Source organism: Sminthopsis crassicaudata, chromosome 2, assembly GCF_048593235.1.
Source record: "Sminthopsis crassicaudata isolate SCR6 chromosome 2, ASM4859323v1, whole genome shotgun sequence".
NCBI classification, from domain to species: domain Eukaryota; kingdom Metazoa; phylum Chordata; class Mammalia; order Dasyuromorphia; family Dasyuridae; genus Sminthopsis; species Sminthopsis crassicaudata.
Genome location: NC_133618.1, coordinates 599,545,389 through 599,572,650, shown reverse-complemented (window position 1 = coordinate 599,572,650; position 27,262 = coordinate 599,545,389). Strand labels below are relative to the sequence as shown.

The 27,262-nt window shown below is 36.3% G+C and overlaps 1 protein-coding gene and 1 long non-coding RNA gene across 7 annotated transcripts in view; both read right to left on the bottom strand.

The window, feature by feature from the left end:
• The window catches only part of TACC2 (transforming acidic coiled-coil containing protein 2), a 306,311-nt gene that overhangs the window by 28,729 nt on the left and 250,320 nt on the right, over positions 1–27,262 (bottom strand). For 3 of the 6 annotated variants that reach the window (XM_074295773.1, XM_074295778.1, XM_074295774.1), the window contains 7 exons: positions 18,150–19,464; positions 15,346–15,381; positions 13,219–13,279; positions 11,975–12,278; positions 3,223–3,284; positions 2,625–2,740; positions 1,061–1,226 (listed from right to left, as the gene is read on the bottom strand). In XM_074295773.1, coding sequence (XP_074151874.1) covers positions 1,061–1,226; positions 2,625–2,740; positions 3,223–3,284; positions 11,975–12,278; positions 13,219–13,279; positions 15,346–15,381; positions 18,150–19,464 — 2,060 coding nt within the window. The remainder of the gene's footprint in view (positions 1–1,060; positions 1,227–2,624; positions 2,741–3,222; positions 3,285–11,974; positions 12,279–13,218; positions 13,280–15,345; positions 15,382–18,149; positions 19,465–27,262) is intronic. The other 3 variants (XM_074295776.1, XM_074295775.1, XM_074295777.1) reach the window with 3 other exon arrangements.
• Positions 8,260–11,968, bottom strand: LOC141558488 (uncharacterized). The gene is made up of 2 exons (XR_012487085.1): positions 11,229–11,968; positions 8,260–10,953 (listed from the first exon to the last, which is right to left on the bottom strand). It is a non-coding gene; the product is annotated as an uncharacterized LOC141558488 (long non-coding RNA).

The window sequence follows — 27,262 nt, the reverse complement described above, 5'->3', positions numbered from 1 at the left end:
CTGAAGGACACTGCTTTCAATATGTGTGTGTGTGTGTGTGTGTGTGTGTGTACACACAGGAACACAATAAATATAGTATGTGTGTATATATATGTATATATGTACATATATACATATATATATAATATGTATCTATCTATCTATAAGCAATGAGCTTCTATATTTATTCTAGCCAGTTTCTTTTCTTATAGATTACTGGCACATGAAGGAGGAAAGCATGAGGGAGGGAGTAGTGGATTCAACCTCTATCTTCAGAGAGAACGAAGAAGAATATAAATATATATTATGTATGTGTATGTATGTGTATGTATGAATATACACATGTATAAATTACTGGAAACCGAATATCCTTCAAGATTTAATATTTAACTTTTATATATTTATGTATGAGTGTCTATGTATATATATATACATATACATATAAATGTATATCTATATACACACACACACATATAATGGGTGTTACACAGGGATTTGAACTAATAGATAAAAACTTTTCTGATACTTAAGAAAGCCTATGGATAGTAGAAGAGAATGGACTTTTTTGTGTCAAGCTTCAAATTGAATTTCCCACCCCAGTTACATCTAAGCTCTAAGATCTCAGTGTGCAAAAGGAGACAAGAATCTTTTGTTTTATGAGTTCTAAATGAATCAAAGGGGATCTCAGGCCTGGTTCAATCTATTGCTCACTTCAGAAGATTATATTCTTCCTTAGCATATCTATTAATATCTTAAACTACCAGAGTTTTTTGTCTGTGACAATCTAGTCATAAGGACTCAGAATAAAAAGCAAAAACATTATCATGGTAAATAAAGCAAAGAAAATTTTAAAATAAAATAGATTTACTTCTAGAATGTTTTTCTCTTTAAAGATAATATATAAGTGAGATATGACAGCATATTGTTATTAGGCTTTGCAACTCACTATCTACTTGATTTTTTGGATGCAGCTTGAGATGTTGCTTTTAGTCCACCACCGGATGCCTGCGTACTTATGAGGTCTGATTATCTTAGGCCTAAATTTGCAGTTGTTCTTTGAACTTATTAAGTTACTACTTACTCTTTCTAGAACATCTGAAGTCGTTCCTAAATTCATGGGCTCTTTCTGGTTTGATTTCTCTGAAGCCTGTAAATGTGTCTCTTGACTGGGAACCAGGACTCGTGAGACTGGATGCTGGATTTTCATGCCAGCATTCACCAGAGCTTCTGTTTCTTCAAAACTTGACCTAAGAGGAGGAAAAAATTGTCTTTCATCTTTTTCTTTAGAAATATCTCCAAAGTCAGAGAGATAATAAGCTATCATTTAGGCCTCCTCCAGGAATATTTAGCTTTCACGTGTATTCTCCCCAAATAAGATGGCAGACATTAGGGACTCCCTACAATTTGGTACAAATTGTACCATTCACCATCCATCTACATATGGTAGAAGTAAGGGACAGGAAGATCCTATCTACACCTCTAGGAACTAAGGGCTGCTTTTAAATCATCACACAAGGGTGAGGGGAGCCAGCAATCAGTTTCTATGTCTCTTCCGGCCAGATGCTTTTTTTAAAGATTACTAGCAAATAAAGGAAGAGACCATGAGGGTGGCAGTGGAGAGAGAGTGATGAGTCCAATCTCCACCTTCAGAGAAACAAAGAGCAGGAAAAAGGGTGAAAGTGTCCAAATTTACAATTGAGACTCCAGGTCTATCCAGAAACATATATTATGAACTAAGGTTATATCTATATATAACTGAAACAAAATTAAAAGGGAGCAAAAAGTCGAACTTGAGAGACAGCTAGGTGGAGCAGTGGACAAATACTACGCCTGAATACTGAATACTGCCCTGAAGTCAAGAAGACCTGAGTTCAAATCTGGGCTCAGACACTTAACACTTCCCATCTGTGTGACCCTGGGCAAGTCGCTTAGCCCCAATTGCCTCAGGGAAAAAAGCAAAAAAAAAAAAAAAGTCACATATATATATATATATATATATATATATATGTATTTTAAGAGATTTAGCCTTAATTAGAAGCATGCTTACTCTCAAAATGATAAATTTTGCTTATCAGGTCTAGATTAGGCTAGAGGTTAGAATAGCGGTTGAAAGATCAATAACACAGGGCCACTTCATTTTGCTGCTGTTTTTAATCAAATAGGACTCTTTGTGACCTCATCTGGAGTTTTCTTGGCAAAGATACTAGAGTGGTTTGCAATTTCCTCCTTCAGCTAATTTTACAGATGAGGAAACTAAGACAATAAGGTTAAGTGATTAAGACCAGATTTGAACTCAGGAGACATCTGACTGCAGGGCTGGTGCTCTATCCACTGCATCTAGCTGCCCTTAAATGATGATAATTCTTAAAGGTCACTTGAACCTTATTATGCACTTTGAATTTGAACCTTTCCATAAATAGCTTCTTCCCAAATAGAATGTAACCTCCATGAGAACAGGAAGAGACTTGGATTTTTATTAATATCCTCCCCAGTCTTTATGCCAAGGATTGGCCCTTAGAAAGCATTCAATACTTTTTCATTCATTCATTAAAGTAGAACATATTTTAGTATCATTTATTTACATTTTTAGTATTTATCATTATTTAGTAGTATTTAGTAAAAGGCTTTTTATGTGAATAATGTACCCTGAACATGGAGTTGGGGAATCAGATAACCGAACTGGAGGAGATTTGACTGGACTCTCCTGAGGGGCATCAAACATAAGATACAAAGATTGTTTCTTCGGGGTTCCATCATCATGCTGTGAAAAGAAATGAAATTAATTCTAATTATTAAATAAGTACAATATGGGTAGAATCAATGTGACAGAACAACAATGTATTAGACAAGAGCAAATTTTTCCCCAAAAGAAATCATTTTTTAATATAAAGCCTTTACATCCTTTGTCAAGAAACCAAATGATTATGACAAACAATAATTGGATCTTAAACTGATGAGTTAATACAGCCACGATCTATACCCCCAATTCTAGTCAACTTCTCTGCAGAATTGATTTGTATGCAAAACAGTGGATTCCTCTTTAGAATTTTCTCCTCTATGGGTCAGTCCAATTGAGGGTGGAATAACTCTTTAGAGATAACAGAACAGAACAGGCTGTAATAAGAGAAACACACTCAACCTGCCATTTGCTCTTGATTCTTATGTTCTCCTAACATTTACAGTATAGAACAGTAAATAGAAGCATAATAATTGGTGTAACAATTAGAAGGCAAAAAAACTTACAGGTAAGTTAGAGCCGATTTTCTCCATATATTCTATTTCATAAGAGTTTCGATAATCCAGCTCTGCAAGAGGAACAAGGATCAATGTCAAGATCATTGAAAAAAAGTCCACTAGCCTATACCCTGCAAGGTGGGGGCAAGTCAGACCCCTTGGAAAACAAGACTTCCAAGTGTATTTGGATGAGAAAATAAACAAATTATCCTATGATTAAAAAAGATTTTAAAATTAATATTATTTTTCACTAACTACTAAAATTTAAATTTCCTTTAATTATGAATTTTAAAAAATCATTCTGAGAAGGGGTCCATAAATTTTACCAGACTGCCAAAAGAGTCCATGACACAAAAAATCTTAAGAGTCCCTTATTTATAACAACCTTTTTACTTAATGAAGGGGAGACAGATGATCATAGATTTGGAACCTTGGAGGCCATCCTATCTAATCCTCTCATTTTGCAGATGAGTATATAATGGAAAGTAACTTGTCTGAAGCCACACTGGTAGCAAGTAACAAAACTATATTTTCAAATCACTTGCTCAAATAATCAAAAAACTCAAACATATGATGATTCACATGAGCATCCAACTTTTTTGAAACAGTAGAATTTCCTTGATATGCTTATAAATAGCACAATTGACTTTTCCTTGAGCTCTCAAAACACCCCTATTTAAGGGTAGGCATGGAACTTTTAGATTTAAATTTCTATAACTCTTTCATGGCTACCTTAGGTGATAATTATATTTTTGTCAATTGTTAAAGACAAAAATTCCTCAATTGGATAGAGAATACACTGAGCTTATTTCTCTAGTCTGCTTTTAGTTCAATCTCAAATTTATTTAAAAATAAGCTTAGAAATTTTAGGAATATGTTAGAATATTCCCAGAGTCCTAAACCAGATCTGTAATAGGTGGCTTTCATTTTCCTCAGAGAAATAAGGATTGATAAGGAAAACCCTAATCTTATGTGGAGCACTAGATCTGTCTTTTGTTAGTTGGATAGGGTAGCTTTGACTAAGGGTTTTCAACTTAACTTTATCAGGGAGAAGTTTTGGCCACTATATCCTAGCTGAGATGGTTGTCCTGACCAGAAGGAATGAATGTACCATGGCATATTATAAAAAAGCCCAGAGCAGCAAGGGATTCAGTGAGGAGCAAGCTCGGATACCATGCCTAGAAGAAAAGCCTCAGAGACCCAGCACAGCAATTTACCAAAACAAGAGCAGGCACATTAAGTTCAATAGAGCAGTGAGTCAAGTGAGGAGCAAACACAGAAAAGTTTGGTAAAGCAGAGATCCCAAGCAAGATACAGAACTATGTGATGACATCTCTAGAAGTCATCAGAGTTCCTTCAGTGAAGGAGCAGTTAATTTCTCTTCCATATACATTCCTCTTATCTGGACCTCTTACATGTTTATAATCACTGTCTTCACTTATGGCATATGTATTTATGGCAGTCTATGTCCTATCCTAACACAAAAATGTTCAATTGCAAATCTTTTTACTCTTCAACTTCATTAAGGGTCTTTGCTTTGAACTAACTGTTCTGACCGATAAAAGAAAAAGTAAAACACCTTGGTAGGGACTCATAAAGTACTAGTTTGAGTAAATAGAGAACTATTAAATGGAATCAGAATAGTTATACTGGATACTCTACATGGGTATTGCAGGTATTACAACATTATTAACATTACATTTATATAGTATTTTAACATTTATAACATTTTCTTCAAAATAGTCTTTGAAGGATAGGGAGTACAAATATGATGATATTCATTTTATAGATGAGGAATGGAAGATAAAAGAAGTTAACTGATATATACATAAAAGTAATACATAGAGGAAACCCTGGAGCTAATACTTAGACCCAAGTCTTCTGAAATAATCTTTCTACCATACTACACTGCTTTATAGCCTTAAATTATTATTTGAAACATTTCTAAAATTCATTAAATTATTTTAGAGTTGATCCCATTCATAGGTTTTGGAGATCTACTCAATTTCCAATCCTCTTAAGATAATTTTTAAAACAGATATAACCAGACAGTAAAGAAGAATGCTCAAACATTTTTACCTGAAATATACAATTACAACTTATTTCAATTTCTTAGTCTCAATAAATAGATCATTTTTGTTTACAGACGCAATCTAAAATCCTCAGCGTTAACACCTCAGGGTTCCTCATTGAGTTCTTTAATTTCTATTGATTAGTCCTTGGGAATATAATTTTTAAAATAAAATATTACTTAATAGCATTTTAATACAATTTCTCTTATGTGTTGTCAAGAGTCAATAAATTAGGATGCCAAAAGATGTCAGCAATTGTCAGGATTCCCTCTATTTCAAATAATTTTTGTTTTAAAGAATCAATTACTCTAGAGAACAAAAATAATTTTATGAAATAATGGAATCTAAAAATAGTTTCCATCTTCTTGTAGGCCTTAATCATTATTGATTTGTATTTCTTGGTGAATCACTTAGGGAAAAAAAAATGGAATTAGACTAGCTGGCGTCTCACTTCCTTCTAGCACTACTGTTGAATGATTTTATAATAAATACACGCATAAAATCTGATGTTGGCAAATAAGAAAAATGTTATGATCAATATTCTCTATAATCCAGTACCAAGATTTGTCTGTTGCTTAAATCATAGAAGTATATGTTATATGAGCACTTCCAGTCCTACTCTTTTGTTTTTTTTAATTGGTGAGAAGAATAAATGAATTAGCCTGTGCCCAACCCCATGGTATTGTTAATGTGACCCTGGAAATGTATGGCCTTTAATTATTCAAAAGCAATAATCTAGGTCCTCTTACCATAGCTGAGAGCATGTATGTTAAATGTGACTCCCAAAAGGAAATAAAAAGGTTTTCCAAGAGGCTTTTCTTTCAGTTCCTAATCATCAGACCTGAGACAAGTTTCAAACCTCCCATCTCATCTGATTTATTTCTCCTGTACAACTGCCCGATTCCATCCGTTTCCTTCCCAGCATAGGAAATGTTAGTTCAAAAATAGAGCATTTAGACTAATAATAATATGTTGAGTCAACCTAAAGGAAGCCTAATTTTATATATGATCATCCCTTCTAGTTATGATTGGACTTTTTCCATGAACATAAAGCATTCATGTATCTATGTCTCATTTTAGAAAACTAGCCATATTAGGTCTCTTACATATAATTATAGAATTACGATTATGTCTATATCCAAAGTGCCTTGTACACAGCAAACTGAGTACATAAATGTTTGCTGAACTGATGAGTCAAAGATTATAAGGCAGCTCTTCTATTTAGCAATACCCTTTCCATATAACCTTGAGGAAATAACCCAACTGACTTGGTGTCCATATCTTAGTGGTGTTTCCCTTGCCTTCTCTCCATAAGGAAAGAGAGACCACATCGTATGCACATCAACTCCAAGACAACTTTGAACATCACTATGAATTCTGGGGCACTGAGAAACCTTAACCTCACTTCCTTCAAATGCCAAAAACTCTTGTCTCATTAAAGGAATAATACTGTTATTGTTAAATATGGATGTTTCGATGTTTATTATGCATGCTTAAAGATGAAAAAAGAAAAAAAAAAAGAAAATGAGAAGTTGTTTCAAAATAAGTCCCATCAGTGATTTCATCACAAGATTTTTGGTGAGTGAGCATTTGGGGTCATGACTAATTCACCTTTGTGGGACAACTCCAGAGTCATGGTAGAACCTTTACCATAGTAGAGTAGAGGGAAAAAAGAGCACAATGAAGGACTTTTAAAGGAAATCTTCATGATGATTCTTTACTTTTCTTATATCAAAGGATTATTAGGGGTAATTAGATTTTCAGAAAAAGGCTTGAGCTAGTGAAAAATTATCAATTCTAATTTCTGGATGATTTTAAAACGCCCTTACATTAAAGAAGAGGGATAGACCAGATCAGTGTTTCCTAACTCATATTCTGCAGAATTTTCACTTTTTTAGACAACTTTTGCTACTCTATTTTAGGACTCTAAGAAAATGGATTTAGAATTAAAAGTGACCTTTGAATTCAACTAGTCCACCCCTTCATTTTACAGAGGAGGAAACTGAGGTCCAGAGAGCTTAAGGGATTTGGACAAAGTCACACTGATAGTAAGGAAAGACAATATTCAAACCAAGTCCTCAGACTTAAAATTCAGAACTCAGGAGAATGTGCTATACTGTATTGAACTTGAAAAATGGGAGAAAAGAGCTTTTCATGGAGAAAAGAGCTTAAGGAGACCTCATAGTGTAGACAGTCCAACTCCTCTCATTTTACAGATGAGAGAGGTAAAACTAGAAAGATTAAGTGTTGACCTATGGTCTCATAGGTAGTAGGCAGAAGATCCAAGTGTTCTGATTCCCAAGTCAATATTATTTCCACTGTATTAAGTCTTCTATTCCTGGGTTCCTAGGTCTTGCCTCTGAGCTAATATGTGAAAAGGTATGTTCCACCATGAGGTAGGGGTACAGAAACACTGAAATGGATGGACTCCAAAGTGCTTTCTAGGGTTGGGATTCTAAATACTCCTGGTCTTCATTAGGGAAAAAAAGGATTCAAAAGACACATTTACAGGGCCTCATGAAATCAAAGGGGATGCCAGGATCATATAAGTTTCTTCCTCAAAAAATCATTAGTATGCATTTGGCTTGACCTTGAACCTCTCTCACTTTCCTTCCCCATTCCACTAGCTTCAGTGACTTGCATCTTCAGCCTAGACTGATGCACTCTTGAAATCCCTGATGATAGCACCAACCTTCAAGTAGATATAAACCAATGATTAAATTACCAATACTTCAGCATATACCTGGTATTATTGGGATATACTTGATTATATCCCCAAGTATCATGAATTCAATAATTCAACTTCTGCCTCTATACACTTATACAAAGTTATCCCTCAGCCCTGAAATATATTCCCTATTCACTTTTACCTCTTAGAATTATTAGTGTGGCTCATCTTAGTTGTCACCCCTCACTCAAAATTTTCCTAATTCTGGCAATTATTGGTGATCTTCCTGCTCTCTCCCTCTCCCCCTTTTGTCTTTTTTTCTGCTTCTCTTTTCTTCTTTCCTCTTCTATGTTCATCTTTTTTCTCCTCCCCTTTGTCCTCCTCTCCTCTTTCTCTTTCTCTCTCTTCCTGGAAAGTAGGGCCTTCCATTTCTGCCTCTGTGTGTCCACCATCTAGCATAAAGCTTTGTACATGGTAAGCATTTCATGAATATCTTTTGAATTAAATGGATGTAAATGTAGAGGATGATCCAGTAAAGAGTTCTGGATCTAGTTTTATCCATCACTTTAGTGAAAACGCATGTTAACATTCAAAAAGTAGTTTACAGTGGTCAAAATATCACTGGATCATAGATTTAAAACTAGAAGGTACCAATCTCCTAGTTTTCTAGATGAGGAACTGAGGGAGGCTATAGAGATAAAGTGACTTGGCCTAGCAAATGGGAGGGCTATGACATGAAGCAAGGTCCTCTGATTGTAACCTTTCTCTGTCCTATGATGTATCCTAAAGCTGCAATTATTTTCATCCAAATTACAACAGGCTGCTAATTTATTCACTATGTATTAGCACTTCACAATCATATAAATGGACCACTTTCAACTCCACTGCTCATCACAAACATTTACGTGTTGGGAGCATTTTGTTTCTGCTGCTGCTGCTGGAAATGAATGCCTGTTACATCAGTCACAGCTGGAGTGAAGTTATTAAAATATTGGGAGGTAAAGATGAGTTTCGGCAGCCAAAGTTTAACAACCTCTTCAGTTTTAAATCTACTCTCCTATAAACTTCTGTTAAGAGGCTTTTCCCCTCTTGAAAAAAGTGCATGTGTTTGATTCCAATTAATAAAACTCAAACATAAAACATACACATCATAATTAGTTTGCGGATCTGCTAAAACCTGGTTGCAACAGCAGAAAAATAAGAATGGTATTGAAATGCTTTTCTTAGTTTAATGTTATCTGAGAGATGAGAATGTTTAGTATATAGCAAAACATAGAGAATAATTAACCAGCAGAAAATCCCTTAACACAACAGGTGCCATTGAAAATATCAAAATGGACATGTGTACTTGCTGACATAACAGTGTCTTTTGTTCTTGAGATTAAAAACCTTTCCTCTTTCCTGACATCTAACTCCATTAAGTGGCCAAGTACCAAAAGTACTGACAGTAAGCTCTCTCCTTCAGCAGTGGAGGAAGATTGTGCTTTGTTGATGAAATATTCCCAATCTGGATGTAGTAACTATGAGGAAGTCAGCTTCCTTTCAACAACTACCAAAATAAATAAGGGGGGAAAATTCCACACTCTTAAGAGAGCCCAGGGAGGAAAAATATGGGGAGTGTGCTTTTTGTCAAGCTCCATAAAGACAGCTTTCAGAGATATTCACGCAGTAACAGAGAAATGTGTTAAGTGACTCACAGAGGAAATTTTTTTGTACAATTCAGAGATTTCCCACAGTAAAAATCAAACTACCAAGGGGAAGCCCAGTTATTTAAGTAATCTCAAGAGGAAGCATTGTGTGATATAATTACTGTTATCTGGATTTTTTGGAACATCACACTGCTCAGCACATAAGAATGGTATGGTCATTAGCATTTAATTAGAATCTTGGTACTCTTTCTATTATTAGCAAAACAGTCGGAAGGAATGCCTTCAAATGGAATAAAAATTCAAGTTTCTATATCACTGTAAAGTTTAAACAGTACTTTCCTAATAATAATGCTGTCCTTTCTGGTACTAATTCCCAGATGGATTTTGAAATCATTTTCTAACCAAATGTTATTATTGAGGCAATTCTTGTGTTATAAGCAATAATAAGAAGTTAAAACTGCTCATGGAAAGCATAGGTTACTATATAGTTACTATATACTATATAGCAGGGGTTCTCAAACTATGGCCCACGGGCCAGATGCAGCTGCTGAGGACGTTTATATAGCCCACAGGGTTATAGCAAATGGGCTGAGGGGCAGAGACAGACTGTGAGCTTTTGTTTTTACTACAGTCCGGCCCTCCCACAGTCTGAGGGACAGTGAACTGGCCCCTATTTAAAATGTTTGAGGACCACTGCTATATAAGTTACTATACTATACTATATAATATTAGATGGGTTTCTACTATATTAAAAGTTTAAAAATGTTGTGATCAAATGTTACATTTTTAAAGGCCTCAGCTTAGTGCCTGGGCATAAAGTAGATATTTAATAAAATGCTTTGTCCACTCTCCCTTAATAAAATCATGGATGGAAGAATTAGGACACTAGTAAGGACTTAAGTAAAGTTTCTTTAAGAGTAATTAGTTTATATCTTAACAAATGTCTGAGAGTCCTTAAACTGGCTTTGTCTTGGGAAACTGAATTCTGAGAGCACAAAAATTTAACACATATATTATTCCCTTAGTAGCCTAAAAAGTCAATGTAATAATTAATTCCTCCTCACCCACTCAAATAAACATGTTATTTTTTTTTATATTCTCATACCATAAATTACAAATTTGATTTTTTTAGGATGTGATTTATGCAACCAGCACAGGTTATCAAAAGTCCTCATTGCAACTCTAACTTTCAGGAATGGGTCACTATGGTCAAAGATTTTATCGTTCCATAGACAGTCTACAGAAGTCTCAATCTATGTGTTACTAGGACCACATTCAAATGATGTCCATCTTGGTCGGACCCGGCAAAGTTTTCATTCTAATGGTCTAGCTTTGGCCAACTAAGTGTTATCTTCATACCTTCATGAAGCATCAGAGTAGGAATAATACTCTTATAAAGAATAATGACCTCTTGGTGTAGGCCTTTTTTTTTTCAAATACGTGCAAAGATAGTTTTCAAGATTCACCTTTGCAAAATCTTGTGTTCCAAAATTTTTCTTCCTCTCTCCCTCCCTCCCCATTCCCCAAAATAGCAAACAAATCAATTTAGGTTAAACATGTGCAATTCTAGAAGCATTTAGTAGGTGCCAGGTATTCTGCTAAGTGCTGGAAAAATGAAAAATATACATGTGTTTGCATGTGCATGTGTGTGTGTGTGTTTCATTAATATAGGGAACTCTTTGTGTAGAAACTCCCTGTCTTAGAGAGTTATCTGGGCCACGGGGTTTTTAGAAGCCTGATTATGGTCCTACACTTAGAAGGTGTCAGAGATGGGACTTAATTCTGGGTCTTCCTGGCTGACTCTATACACTAGGCCACATCTGGAGATATGTATTATCTTGTTTTACAGTTAATGAAACTAAGTCTCTGAGAAATTAATGAGAATGCTTCCCCACAATCACAAACAGGTGTCTCAGTAGGTAACTCTCCTGAATTTCAAAAATCGGTGCCTCCAATTGGGCAGGAAGCATGTTTTGATTGCCTTTGGCACACTTTATGCTCATTTGAAATTCATTTTTCTTACAATCCCCAGAATTAGGAAGAAATCTAGGAATGGAGGAGGAAGTTGCAAGTTTGTTTAGATTTCCTCTCTGGTGTGGGTTTTCATTTGAGAAGTCTGACCTGGTCATTTCAACTGCCTCAGTCCCCACACCTCAGCAGCCTCAGGGGTCATTAGGAAAGGCCAGGAAGTGCAGCAAAGGCCAGCCTGGTGCTCAGTGCCTCTCCCCTTCGGACCTGCGCCCCTCACAATCACCAGCGATGCGTACATAGAATAGCAAAGCTCTGTCAGTTGCTGGGCTCCACGCATGTACCAAGTGTAGCTTTAGTCTTCAGGGCTCAGAAAAAACATGCAAACCGGTGGCCCAAATTACCTGGCTTCTGACTCTCTTTATGGTCCTTCACTGCCTCTTGCTCTTTTGGAGCAAGTTTTTCCAGGTTGGGGTTGGGGTCCAAATGGCCATTAATTTGCTTACCCTCTGTGGGAGAATTGAATTTGGTCTCATTTACAAAAGTTGACAGGTCAGAGGGCTGGGGGTAATCTTGCTTGTCTGCATCTAGCTCCACTGTCATGCAAGTCCATTTCTGATTGGTCACTGCTAGTTTTTCCTCATCAGTTGCGTGCACCACAGTAGAGATCACTGGAGGTGTTTCTGGCGTAGGCAGTGGAGTGGGATCCTGCAAAATACAAATAATGGCCGTTTTTTATTCATTCTATTTTCAGTCAAGAATGTCCTTTCCCTCCCAGAGCTATGGGCTGAACCCTTCAATGGCATATTTTATATTAAATATTTAAATTCTCTTTCTCAGTTTTTCTGACTGACTTTTTCAGAGTGTAAATCTTGATTAAGGTTCACCATTTTAGTAAAGGAAACAGACCCCACTTCATTGTAATTTGGAATAGTCAAGCTCTTCACTTTTGAGAAATATAAGAAACATATATAAAGGCATTATTCAACTTTGAAAATACCTTTCTAAGTTTTGTGAAGGTAGAATTTGCTTGTTTCCATTACTCATAGGCAGAGTCCATGGGGCATGGCAACCGAAGGAGCAAAATTTAGTTCAATATGAAGAAAACTTCCCTAATAATAGAAATTTCGCGACCTTGAGGCAAGTGGTATGTTGCCATCTTGCTGGAAATAGATAACAAGCAAAGATTTGGTGACCATGTGTCAGGATTATGGTAGAGGGAACAACTGCAGGAATGGATTAAGCTAGGTGCTCTCTGAGGTCCTTTTCATCACTGAGAGTCTGTGAGTCTGTCACCCATGCATATTAAAGCTCACAGTATCAGCTCTGATACTCTATATATGTCTTGCACATCACAAAGTTTTTACAAAGCATGCGCACATCTAATATTTCATTTGAACCTCACAGCAACCCTATAAAATATACCAAGAGCTTTTTTACAGATGAGGAAACTGAGACCTAGAATTATTATGTATCAGAGTGCCAGAGCTGGAAAAGGTTTCTTCACTAACCCCTCCATTCTACTTATTCAGCCCTCCCCACCATGAAATTTATCCAGACTGAGTGGAAAATGTACACAATACACAAAAATAGCAGATCTTCCCCATATGAGCAATAAAATTATAAAAACAAGAAAAATGTCATATACCTGAGAAGGTGGATCAGACAGAGGAGACCGTTTTGGCGATTTTTTCACCCTAAATGTATCACTGGAAACAAAATTTAAAATTTAAACATAATAATCAAAGGTACAGAGAACCCGTCACAATACAAAGTGGACTACAACCGCCATTCCTGCTAGCCCATAGTGCTCCATATTCCCATATGCACCACACCAGCATCTCTCCTGAAAATAAATTGTATTTTTAGCAACTACTATTTATTTGTCCCCAAAGAAAAGTAAAATAAAGTTGCACTTATAACAAAGGGATGCCATTTTGGAGAAAGGATCCAGAAAAGTGAAGCTGATTTAGGCTAATTTGGGTTCATAATTTCCAAAAGCCAATGGTTTAGCCAATTAATGTAGTTGTTTCATAAAAGGACATCAGACCAGGAGAAGGGAGGATTGATGGACTCGCCTAACTTTTAAAACATTCTCCATTTAGTGGATGTGCCATTTTGTTCTTGATTGTTACCTTGCTTGAATTCACAATGTACTTATGAAGCAGGTGTCACTGTAGTCTCTTTATGGCTGGCCACCTGGGGTGAAACTTGTGCCCACATTGCCAGAGGCCAGCAGCATTCTTTGACAAATGGTAAAAATGAGATGACTTTTTAAAATCCCATATAGATCTATAGATATCACTGGAATAGTTTCAGATTCTGGATTTCCTATCAATTCCATTTACTAAGAATCTAGAAGTGTGCAAGCCATCCATTCCTACCACACAAGCTTAGGAGGGAAAGCCAAAAATGTCACCTGTCCAAGTAATGAGAATGGATACAGATAAGGAAAACATCTGGGAAGTAGAGAATTATATATTAATAGATAATAGCATGTGAATATACATCAGGTTATTTTTAGGCAAGTATGAAATCGATTTTCACATTCAATAACCTCCTTAAGAAACATTATTATATATACAGCTAAGGGTTGGGCTGTGATTACACAAGGGAAGCGACTGCTATCTTCCTCATGGCACTTTTTAACTCTCCCCCCTTTTCTTAGATATGACTTTTGACAATCAAGTTCTTCACTTTCTTTCAGCCAAAATATTCCAACAATGGCATTGTATTAAAAATAAAATGCTAAAGCAATAGCACTTTCCCTGAGAACAGTTAAAAGCCTATGAATATATTTTTCAGTCATATAAATATATATACAACATATGCATATTATTTATATCTTTAAATGTTTCTGAAAGAGTAAAGAAGTCCCTTTAACAGAAAAGAACCAAATTAAACAAGCACTCCTCCCACAAGGCTTTGCATGGGGTTGCCAGGTACTTGCTTAAAGTCATGCTGGTTTTTATTATTAAGGAAGGGAATAAAGAGAAGCTACCTCCCTTTGATCCACACCTGAATGAGTTCAATAGAGCTCTGCAGGCCAGGGCATAGCAGCAACAGCTTAGAGTGGGTCAGCTCTGCTTTTATCAAAGCCTAGCGTGACCATACATGGATGCCAAAGATGCATTCCAACTGAAAGCTGTCAATGTAGACAAGGAGGGGAACGTATGAAGGGCTATAGATTGCTCTAACATCCGTGCACACCAGATTTAAAAAGAAAGAAAAAAAGATTTCTGGTCTGAGGGCTCAACACCTTCTAGATCTGTGGATTTTGTTTCCGTTTGAAATTGCTTAAAATGCTTAAATTCTGCTCATTAGCAAGAACAAATCCTATTCAAGGGCTGGCTATGTACCCAAATCTATGCATTCAAATCTTGGTGGGTAGTTGTAAATTGAGCCACAGGATTATCCAAAGCAATCTTCCACCCATCTAAGTGATAATGAAAGGGTAAAATATGCAAGGAAAAAATAAAAGAGCAGGTTTACATGATAACATTGAATATGAAGAGAAAAAAAGTGTCAGTCCCAAGAAACAGGCAAGCAGTTTCATTTGTGCTAATCATAACAAATGAGAAAAATGACTCCCACTACTGTGAAGCCCCATGACTCATAATTCCCCATCATGCCACAGAAACATGTATGGAACAGCCATGAATTATAACAAGGAGAGCATAAAAGCCAGAAACAAAAGGGGGACGGGGTGAAAGATGGGGGTGGAGAGGGGAAGCCTTTTTAAGCATAAGAATTTGAATCCATTAAATTTACTTACAACAGAGAACATACAGACATCACATCTTCTACCATCCTAAGACAAAGAAGACAGAAAAAGAGAGACAGACAGAAGGAACTGACAAAAAAGATAAATCTGCACATAATTGGTTATTAACGTGTTAGGGAAAATCACCGTCCACTGTGGAACCCGTTAGAAAAGCTATAAACATTCAAGATTGTGGGAGGAGTGGGATTCTCTGGGAATGTCTCCATTTCAGTCTCCTGGTATTTCTTGGCAGATCTTTGGGGCATTTCCCAAGCCATAGAGTGCCCCGTGCACAAAGCAAATGACACTTGGAAGGTGGGAGTCCGAGATTGCTTAGAAAAGCTCCATCTTGTTTTGACCTGTTTTGTTTTTTTTTTCCCCCAGTGACCAGCACATAGTAGATGTTTAATAATACATATTGACTTAACTTGTTGACTTGACAACAAATGCCCACAAGCTCTCAAGATCAATATTTTGACTAGGAACAATAAAAAATTGGTTTTCTTTTAGCTTATGTCAGTTCCATTGATCCCTTAACTTTCTCTCTCCTCACCAAAAACTCCCTGTCCCTCACCCTTCCTCCAAAAGAGAAAAAAAAAAAAAAAAAAAAAAAAAGGCATTTCAAATGACAAGAACATGTCTTCTTTCCATTCATAGCCTGGGGAACAATGATTCTTCCTAGTGATTCTGACTAATTCTTTTTAAAAAAGGTGTGTTTGGGGAAACAGAGCCAGGAAACGTTATTAATCTATTTCCCAGCTTGTCTGATCCTGCTCTGCCGTTGAAGGTGATCTCACGGCTGTCTGACACTGTCCTCCTGAAACATTCTGATTCCCTTGCCTACATTAAATGCTGGGTGTGGTTCAGAACTCAAGCTGAATGGGCCACCTGTTCTCTATTCATGGCGAAGTGGGCAGATAGAGGCCTGCAGCTGTCCTTTGTTCTGTGGCTGCCCAGTGGGATGACTGGACACAAAGGAACTGTGAAATCTTCAAAGGTTCCAGGCCCAGAACCCCACTGGAGGACAAGTGCAAGGCTTCTAAACGATAACAGTCCTAGGCGTGTATTCAATACCTTTACTAAGGTGCCAGCTGGTCTCTGAATCTGGAATACATGTCACAGGAGCTCCCTGTGAACTCCTTTTAGGGAGAGTAATTGGGACTGACCTGTGATTTCAAGGATAAACAGACTCACAGAATCATAGCTATAGAGAAAGAACTTTAGAGGCATCGAGTGCAGCCCTCTCATTTTAGAGATGAGGAAATAGAGACCAGAGAGGTGGCGTGCCTGAGGTCCCACTGCCAGGCAACCAGTGGCCCAGTAAATAAAGGGCTTGAGATGGAGGACAGAAGACCTGAGTTCAAATTCGAATCCATCACTTACTAGTTGTAAGTGGGCAAATCACTTAATCTATATCTGCCTTGGTTTCCTCACCTGTAAACTGGGGATAATAATACTCTCAAGGATTCTTATGAAGCTAAAATTAGATAATACTTGTAAAATGCTTTGCAAACCTTAAACATTTTAAGAAAATCCTAGCTTGTAGTTGTAGTAGTGGGGAGTAGGAAGAGGAGGGGGGAGAGGAGGAGTAATGGTAGTAGAATTAGTGGTGGTTTTTCTTCTTCATCTGCTGCTGCTACTACTGCTACTACTACTACTACTACTACTACTACTACTACTACTTCTACTACTACTACTACTACTACTACTACTACTACTACTACTACCACTACTACTGCTACTACTACTACTACTACTACTACTACTACTACTACTTCTACTACTACTACTACTACTACTACTACTACTACTACTACCACTACTACTACTACTACTACTACTACTACTACTACTACTACCACTACTACTACTACTACTACTACTACTACTACTACTACTACTACTACTACTAGATGACATAATATCTGAACCCAATCTATCTGCTGCATAATAAGTACTATCCCTACCAATGCAGGACTGCCCCTTCTCTACAACTTATAGTTTTTTATCATTGCCTAGAGAGCTCACCATATTCAACATAAATCTAAATTTACAAGTCCATAATCTTGAGTAGTTCTTTTTAGTGGTCAAGACTGCTTCAAAGTTTTATGTGTTCCCTTGTACAACTGGACTTTTGCACTTTTGATTGCAAATCACTTTAGGGTAAGGAGATATTGAGGTGCTGATCTTTTTTTCTTCTAAGACCAAAAAGAATAAATGATTTAACATCTGAGTCTGTAAGAGAGATGGTTGCACAACTTCTCAGAAAAGAATCATGGCAAAAAAAAATTACTAGCTTTTTATAGATAATGAATATGTCCGGGCAACCTGATCACTAAGCCATTCCAGGAAACAAATTTATATATGGAATATTTAAGAGGGGCCATAGCAGAGGATGAGAAAGTTTTTCTCCTAAAATCTATTTTATGTAGAGGAAGTGTTTCTTTTCTAAAGGATTCCATGTTTGTCCTACATAAAAACATCATACCCATCACACACATTAGTGGTAGGATCCTGGCCAAAAATAAACAAATATAAAAAATATTAATTCATTAAGATAACAGCTCAGAGATCCAAGCTCTAAGAAATTTCTTGATGGTCATTCTTGGATGTGCATCCTTTACATGATTGAGAAAATGCCACAACAACTGCTGCAAAGAACAGGACAAAATATTCTATCTGTCTAATGTCATTTCTATAATGAATGATGGTCAGACCCGAAGCTGTCATAAATGTATCCAAGCATTAAGCAGTGAATCACTCTAATATCTGCTATGCCCTCTGGAATCCTGATCCAAGTCTCCCCTTGAACTTACGTCTTTAGCGGCGTCTTTTTTTTCTTTGCAGGCTTGTTTAAGTTGTCTCCTTCTACACCATTGGTCTCAACAGCATTGGCTGGAATCTCAAAAGAAGCTGGGGACTTAGAAGGTGAGCCAGAAATCTTAGAAGATGTCTTAAAAGGGTCAATGGAGTCCTCACAGATGTCGGCATCAAAGTTGTATGTCTGTTGGGGCAGTTTGGGAGACTCTTGTATTTTTGTAGTGGAAGAAAAGGGGTTAAAGTTGGGATCATCCCATTTATCTATATCAAAGGTATAGGAGCCTTTGGAAATGGGGATTTCATTAGGGTCAACAGGGGACTTAGTGGGTGAGGCAGGAGCATTATCAAGTTTTTCCACTGTCTTTTTAGTCTTTGGCCTCCTTAGCGGCATCTTGGCCACTGGCTTTTTACCTATCTTTTTGGGAGGAGGGGGATTTTCCAGTTGGTCGTCCCAACTTCCTTTATCTTCAGAATAATCAAACTCCAGCCTTACAGAGGCTTTGGCTGGGGAGTTCTCCTGCCCTCCAGTGTCAGATGGGGTCACCTCCACTGCTTCTGGGGCTGTGTCCAGAGGCAGAGTCTTCTTTCCAATCGGGGGTGAGTTCTGTACTTTGCTGCTGCCTATGTTAGGTGGAATATCCCCCTCGGCACTATCAGGGTCCAGGGGATAGGTAGCTTTGGATCCAACAGGAGTCTCCAGTGGGCTTTCTTCAGACACTTCTGGGCCTGAACCGTCCGTCTTACTTAATTCAGTTTTTGTTTCAGATGCTGGGTTTTCCTCACTGATAACAGGACTCTCCTCCACTGGGTCTTGCTGAGTTTCCTTTACCAGTGATGTTTCTGTAGGTTTTTTGGTGGTCTGCTTCTTTTTTAAGGAAGGGGGTCTGGGTTTTTTAGTTCTCTTAAGGGTACTGGAAGCACTCGTTGTACCCGTGCTGTACGCGTCAGCTGCTACTGCCCCTGCCTCATTATTCTCTAAAGAAGCACCAGCAGCACCATCAAAGTCACTAGCTTGCAAACTGAGAGAGCGGGATAAGGTAGATTTAGAAACAGGGACAGAATCTGTCGATTTTCTCCGGACATTCACTTTGGAGTCCCGATTCTTGGCATCTGAGGAGCTTGGGTCCAAGGTCTGCAAAGTGTCTACCACTTCAATGTTATCAAAGTCCAAGTTGTACGTCCCACTGCTGGCTATTGGTTTGTCTTCATCAAAGACCGTGGAGAAGGAATGTGATGGAGGACGGAAAGGGCTTCCTTCCACTGACTCACTATGCGGCACATCTGTGACGGAAACTGTCTCAGAACACAGACCTGAAAGAACAGACAAACAGATCACACTTAAGGAGATATTCAACTTCGACTTTTCCTCTCCTTCCCTCAGCCAGAATTCTAAGTTTTCACAGCTAATAAGGACATTTCAAAGCAATAGCATAAGCTAAAAAGGGGGTGCAACTCTTTTCAGGGGCCCACTGGATGTCTAGCAGATTGGGTTCCCCAACTTTCAGATTCCACTTTTCCAAGTTAATAAATTTCAAGCAAATTCTAAAAAGAGGAAATAATGAATTGTTCATAAGAAACTACTGGATGTGTGTCCAGTGACCTGAAAAAGTATATTTTCCTAGCTCAGATATCCCAAAGTTGGATACCTAGTCATAAGAGAGAAGAGCTTGGGATTTCCACATTGAAAATCAGATCAAGTAAGTTCTAAACAGTAATCTATTGCCCAAGGAGTCCTCTAGAGCAAAACTTCTTAAACTGTAGGTCATAAATCCATTTGGGGTCATATAACTAAAATATTGGGGTCAAAAATTGTGATTTATTATCTGTCAATGTTTGATCTCTATACCCATTTTATATACCTATATATCCAGGGTCATGTAAAAATTTCTTAGCCAAAAAGGAGTTCCAAGTGAAAAAAGTTTAAGAAGCCCTGCTCTAGAATCTTCTATCTGTAGCCATGCACATTTCTCTGAAATTGGGGAGGGGGGACAAGGTATCTCCAATTAGCCTCAGAAGCATATAATGTAGATTAATTTTTTTTTAAATTGGGGCATGATGATCTCTATTTTAGCGATTTTTCCCCTGAACTACTGAAATATTATAATGACCTTAATTTTTAATGGGAGAATCTTATTATTTGGTTCACTCTTCCATAGTTTAAAACAGTAGGAGATAAGATCCTGTCTTCTAAAATATTATTTATAAAAATAATCTTCTATAACCTTCCTATAATATAGACACTGGTTCTATTTTCTAATATCCCCATACTAAAAAGCCAACTTATGCAAGTATTAACCTTAGAGAAATCTCCAATTTCCTTCATTTAGGAAAAGATCAAAGTTTGAAATCAATACCAAAAAAAAAATTATAGGAACACTATTCTTTGCCAAGGCAAACCCATTTAGGGTAAAAGTAAAATTGCATACTGAAAGGAAGAAATCAAGATATTTTTCATATTGTCTCAGAAAATTGTCCTACTCCAGGCCCATCAAAGAATTATTTAATAGGAGGGCAACAAGAGAGGCTGGGGGAAAAAAAGGGAAGCAAGGGAACAGACTATGGAAATAATAGACTATGAATTAACATGATTTTATTCTATCTTGAAATACTATGAGAGCTACCTTCTTTTATACATATACATACTGATGCTAAAATAGTCCTCCAACCATATGGCCTAACTACTCTTGGGAATGAAAATGACCACAAATTGCATTTAATATCAGTGAAAACTCCCATAATTTAAAAGATCTGTTCTGAGCAGATGGAAAAGCTCATGGAAGAACAATTATTAATCCAATATCCAGTAGGACAGGGTGGGAGGCTAGCAATGAAGCTTAACAGATTCCAAATGTAACATGATAGCTGATCAACAGTAAAAAAATAATAATAATAATCATTCCATTGGGATCCCAGCCCAGAAAATCCAAATAAAATGTTCCTTGTAGCCAATTCCAACTTTCCACATTTGGGTCCAGCTGATTTGAATTGGACAAGGTTAGCTTAAAGTGGGTAAGGATGGCCCTTGGATGCATCCAACCCTACGTTGTCATGCACAGGTTACAAATTTTGACAGCTCTTGGCCATGCAACCTGAAGAAGGAAGGATCTTTTTTAAACCTCTTACAAATTTCTCAGTATTGGTGCTGGTCAAGAACACCACACCACCTCCCAATGGTAAATATGCAGATATATATAGTCACAAGTTAAAACGGAAGAAAGGAGAAGATGCTCACAGGAAATTCAACAATCCAATGTGGAGTGTACCTTTGGCTGTATCAACACAACATGAGAAAAAACGGTCAATTCAGACAGTTCAGTAATAAAAAAACAGACCCCCTCACCCCAAATCAAGCTAGTGGTTTAGTATTGTATACATCAGTCAACTGGCTGTTCACATAACTCCTACACAAAGAAACAAATAACCTAATTCATGGAGATAACATAGACCTACTGTACACATGAGAAACTGAAACAACTTGGATAAATAAGCCTAGGAAATGCAAAGTGATGCCTGAGTTTTATGAAATGGTTGGTTGGATGTGGAGTCTGGATGTATTATTTTCTCCCTCTGTAATCACTAAAATCTGAAAAGAAAGTAGCATTAAAAATCATACATTTCTTTGTCTTAGTAAAGAATATAGTGAACATAATGTATTTTTTTCTAGGTGTCTCCCAATAATTATTATGAATAGTGATACTTGTATTTGTCAGTAACAGCAATGCCCTCAGGGGCTACTGAAAAACACATGACTCAATTTGTCTTAATATTGAAAGGCTCTTCTGGCCGAGGTTATTTCTTTTGTCTCTATCATCACAGCTACTCATTTTTAAGTCATTTCTTAGCCTGTTCAGTGGGTCTGCTGCTCACTTCTTATTTTATGGTACCTGGTATGATCAGGATCCAATAATCCAGGAAGCTTAAAGTTATCTCTGTCTCTTATCTTTTCCTTATCTCTTCCCCCCAGATGAGAGTTATCTTTTATGCCTATTGAGTAAGCAGCCTTTCCCTTCAATTCTCCTTTATGTCAGACTCTTTTCTGTTGTCCAATATTTTCTCTTGTTTAGTTTCTCCTTGTCCTGTCAATTGTATCGTATTTTTACCACCTATAGCCATTGCTGGCCAATGCAAGTTTTTTCTTTGTGATCAGTGATTCCAGCATTCACAGTGTCCTCTTTATATCTTTGCCCAATTTCAGCTATTATATGTCAATAAACTGAACAAATCATTCTTCTGAATATGTTACAGTTGTTTCTGATCATTAAGGATTTAGCAGTAAAATTGACTACTAAGTAAATGGAGTGTTATTGAATGTCCTGCACAGCATGATGACGAGGTTAAAAGCATAAACACTAAAATAAGTCAGAATAAGAAAAAAAGACCATGCCGGAATAGAGTTACTCTATAGTGGAGCTCTGAAAATCTCTAATTCCATGATCCAGTTTTATTAGGAGCAGTATAACCATCACCTTTATGTTAGGAGAAGTATAAATTCTAACCACTGAAATCTTTTATCCCCAGATTTTTTTATTCAATGTTGCTTCTTCTTGCATATTATATCTAGAGTTTTGAGAGCTAAGGATCTATTTAATATTACATAGATATTTGCCTTATGTAGTATAAAAAGAACTTGTTCTACATTATAGGAATGCTGAGAGAAATTTATTAACTTCACTTTAACTTTTCAGATGCCTCCTCTTCTTTCAAGATTCAGCTCAAGTAACACCTTAAAAACCCTTTACTAATTCTAACTCTTTCTGACATCATTAGAATGTGAGCTTCATGTTTTGTTTTGTTTTTTGCTTTTGCTTGCATCTCAGCCTTTAGAATTGTGCCTGACAGGAAATGACATATGTATAAAAGAGGGTGTAGAAATCTACCTTACCCTGCAGAAAAATAGGACCAGAATGGGATATGGAAAGAGGGAGAAGTTGATAAAAGAGAAGACATATGGGAGAGGGAATGGTCAGTATCTAAACACTTTTGAGGAGGAACAAAATGAAAAGAGAGAGTGAATAAATAGGTGGAAATGCAATTAGCAACAGTAATTGTTAAAAAAAATTTCAAAGCATGTTTTTCTGATAAGGCCTCATTGCTCAAACATAGAGAGAACTTACTCAACTTTATAATAATAATAATAATAATAATAATAATAAGAAGAAGAAGAAGAAGAAGAAGAAGAAGAAGAAGGAAGAAGAAGGCGAAGAAGAAGAAGAAGGAAGAAGAAGGAAGAAGGAAGAAGAAGAAGATGAAGAAGAAGGAAGAAGAAGAAGAAGAAGAAGAAGAAGAAGAAGAAGAAGAAGAACAACAACAACAACAACAACAACAACAACAACAACAACAACAACCATGCCTCAATTGATAAATGATCAATTTATGCCCAAAGGGCCACAAATTCATGCACATCCTTTAACCTAATAATATCACTGCTAGGCATGAATATCAAAAGAGATTCAGAAAAAAAGGAAAATGACTTATATGTATAAAAATATTAATAGCAACTCTCTTCTCATCAGACAAAAAAAAATTAGAAGATTGAGGGGAATGCCTATCAATTGGGGGAATGGCTCAATAAAATGTATAATGTTCTCTGTGATGGATTATTATTGTTCTCTGGGAAATGATGAACAGAATGCTCTCAGGAAAAAAAAACCTGGAAAAGTCTACGAATAATAGTGAATATATACTAGCATGATACGAAAGTAATAGCAATGTTCTGGGATGATCAATTTTAAGTGATTTTGTTATTCTCAGTAGTAGTGAAGAACTTATAATGAAAAATCCCATCCTTACCCAGAGAAGAAACTGATTGTGTCTGAATACATATTGAAGCTTTCTCTGATTTCTCTCTTTCTTTTTAACTTAATTTTTCTTGAGGGGTTTTTCATTTTCATTAGGGTGAGAGCTCTATATGTTCTTTCACAATTTAACTTTTATGGAATGTTTTTACATAACTTTACCTGTGGTTTCTTAATTGTGGGAGGGGATAAGGGGGAGTTTTGAATGTAACTGAGGAAATATATTAAATAAATAAATGAATTTTTAAAAAAAGAAAAAAAAAAGAATTGTGCCTGATAAGCACTTAATAAATGCTTATGGATTAACAAATTCAGCTCAAAGTGCATTCTCATCTCTTCAAATAGTACTAGATAATTTTATTTGGAACTCTGTTTTCATCCTGTCCCACCATAATTTGTACTCTATTTATCTCTATGCAGGTCACATTCCTTACTTCCTTCTAGAAGAGTGGAAACTCCTTGAGAATAGAGACTATGACATGTTTTTTCTCAGCTTCCCTACTGCTTAGAATGGTTGTCTTATATAGCAAGCATATAATAAGTGTTTGTTGTTGAATTGAATTTTATTTTTGTTATTCAGTTGTGTCCAATTCTTTGAGACCCTATTTGGAATTTTCTTAACAAAGATACTATAGTGGTTTGCATTTCCTTCTCTAGCTCATTTTATAGATGAGGAAACTGGCATAAAAAGGGTTGTGGTCACTTAACCCCAGATCATACAATTAATAATTGTCTGAGGCTAGATTTGAACTCATAAATATGAGTGAATCTTACTGATTCCACACTTAAAACTATCCACTGTGCCACCTGCCTGCTCCTAGCTAATTTTGAACAATCAAAGTAAATTCTCGTTTACATTATTACAAGTTGGCTTTACCATGTCTATTTATCATTTGATGGAAAAATCTAGTTCGTATTTATTAAAGTATTTTGAAGATTTTTAAATTTCACTTTATTGATTCCCTTGTAACTTTTGTTTCTTCAGAGATACGGAAAGAAGTATTAATGAATTCAAACTTTAGAGATTTCTTCCTCCCTCTCCCAATTCTAAATACAACCCCAAATCTCTGAATCAATCAAATGACCAGTAATAAAATATTAAATATCTACTATATGCACTGCAGAGAAATACAAAGTATTATGACCCAATTCTTGTTCTTTTAGATTTTATAATCTAATTAGGAGCAGGGACAAATTTGAACCAATTAGGGAAATATTAAATGCTAAACTGTGTGCTACTGATAAAAAGTGAAACAGGAATTTTTTAAAGGGAGACTTAAAAATTGAATTAATCACTATTAGGAGAGCTGTGAGAAGTCAGGCAAACTAACAGTGTAAGTGGAGCTGTGAATTAATCTAATCATTTGGGGAAATAATTTATAACTACATGAAAAAATTCACTAAATTTTTCATACTTTTTGACTCAGACATTCCATTACTTGGAATATATCCCAGTGAGGTCAACAACAAAAGGAAACAAAGCCCTATGAATAACAAAATACTCATTTGCTCTGACAGAATGGGGAAAAAATACCTGGAAATACAGAGGCTATATATGAATCAAAGAATGACTTTTAAAAATGTAAAAACATAGGAAAATTTATGCAAAGCAATTCAGAGAAAGTAGAACCAAGAAGATAAAATATACAATAATTACAATAATGTAAAGGAAATACTAAAAGGCAAGTACTTAGATTAATTGCAATGAACACTGTGGGTTCCAGAGGGCAAAGGATGAAACATGTATCTCTCCTCCCAGTGGAGAAGTAGGAGACCACAAGTGCAGAACGTTGCATGTTACTATCGTATTTGAGGGTTCTGTTAGTTCTGTTTAACTGTTTTTTTCCTCAACAAAGTAGGGTCTAATGAGGGGAATTTATTAGAAAATGGTAATGATATTTTTAAAAAACCCAAAATATTATCAATTTTTGTAGGAAGGAAATAAAACTAAATAAATGAGAAAAAAATAAAAACTGCCTTAGAAGAGAACAGTGGAGGAGGAAGGGTTGGAACAAGACTTTTAAGAAAAGATTTGACAGAAACATAGAATCTCAGATTTGAAAGCAACCTTCAGAAGTCATCCAATGCAACCTATTCCTGGAAAAGAGTCCTCACAACATCCCAAACAAGTAGTCATCTAGTCTTTGTTTCCTCCTACAATGTGAGGTAATTCATTTCCTCCAGAGGCAGCCTGTTCCAACTCTTAAATATCTACTTTAAATTGATCCTTATATCAAGTTAGAATTTGTTTAAATTAAAGTTTTATCCATTGCTCCAAGTCTTGCCCTCTTAAGGGACGCTGATTTCCTATAGCCTATAATTACTCTAGGATGGCATTAAGATGCCTGCAAGTAGAGTATTTATCACTTCTACAATAAACAGCTGGAAAAATGTGCCTCATATTTAATAAGGTATTTTGAAAATTTGTTTCAGTTCACTTTTCCATATAACAACCTATGAAATTCTTGAAGATCACCATATTGTGCCCTTTATATTTTCTCTACTCCAAGTTAAATATCCATGATTTCAACAGGTCATGTTGCAAATTCTTAAGGCTCTTTATCACCTTGGTTAGTTTCTTATGGATATTCTTAATTTTAACAGAGAGGATAAAGCATTTAAGGCCCTATTATGTGCCAGGCACTTTTGCAAATCATCTCACTTGATCCTCATAACAACCTTGTGAAGTAGGTACCATTATTATACAATATTGAGGAACTGAAGTGGGTGATGAGCACACGGAAAGCGATGGCCAAAGCACACGGAGCTAGTAAATCCCTGAGGCTAGATTTGAAATCAGGTCTTTTATGCATATATCACTTTTATAGTATTTTATAATATTTTATACAGTATTTTATTTTTTAAAAAGTATCTTTTTCACTGGGCCATGTAGCTGCCTTTTGCAATGTTGTTACTAAAACGTGGTGCACTAAACTGGATAGAGTTTATACATAGGAATCTATGTAAAAATCTCCATGGGAGATTAGATCAAGTAAAAGGATTGCAGTTCTATCACCTTCTCCATATTGGATGCTATGTTTCTCTTAATGCAGTCAAATATTGTGTTAGCAGACTCTAGAACCCACTGACTCCCACTGAACTTGCAATTCACTATAATTCCTGAAAATATCCTCAGACAAACCATTATCTAACCATGTTTCCTATGTTTTACTTGTGAACTTGACTTGAATTGTTATTGTTTTTTAATTTGAGCATAAGACTTTTTGATTTTTTCCTACTAAATTTCATCTTATTTTGCTCAGCACAATGTTCTAATTTGTCAAGACTTTAGGTCATCATTGACATCTCCCTTG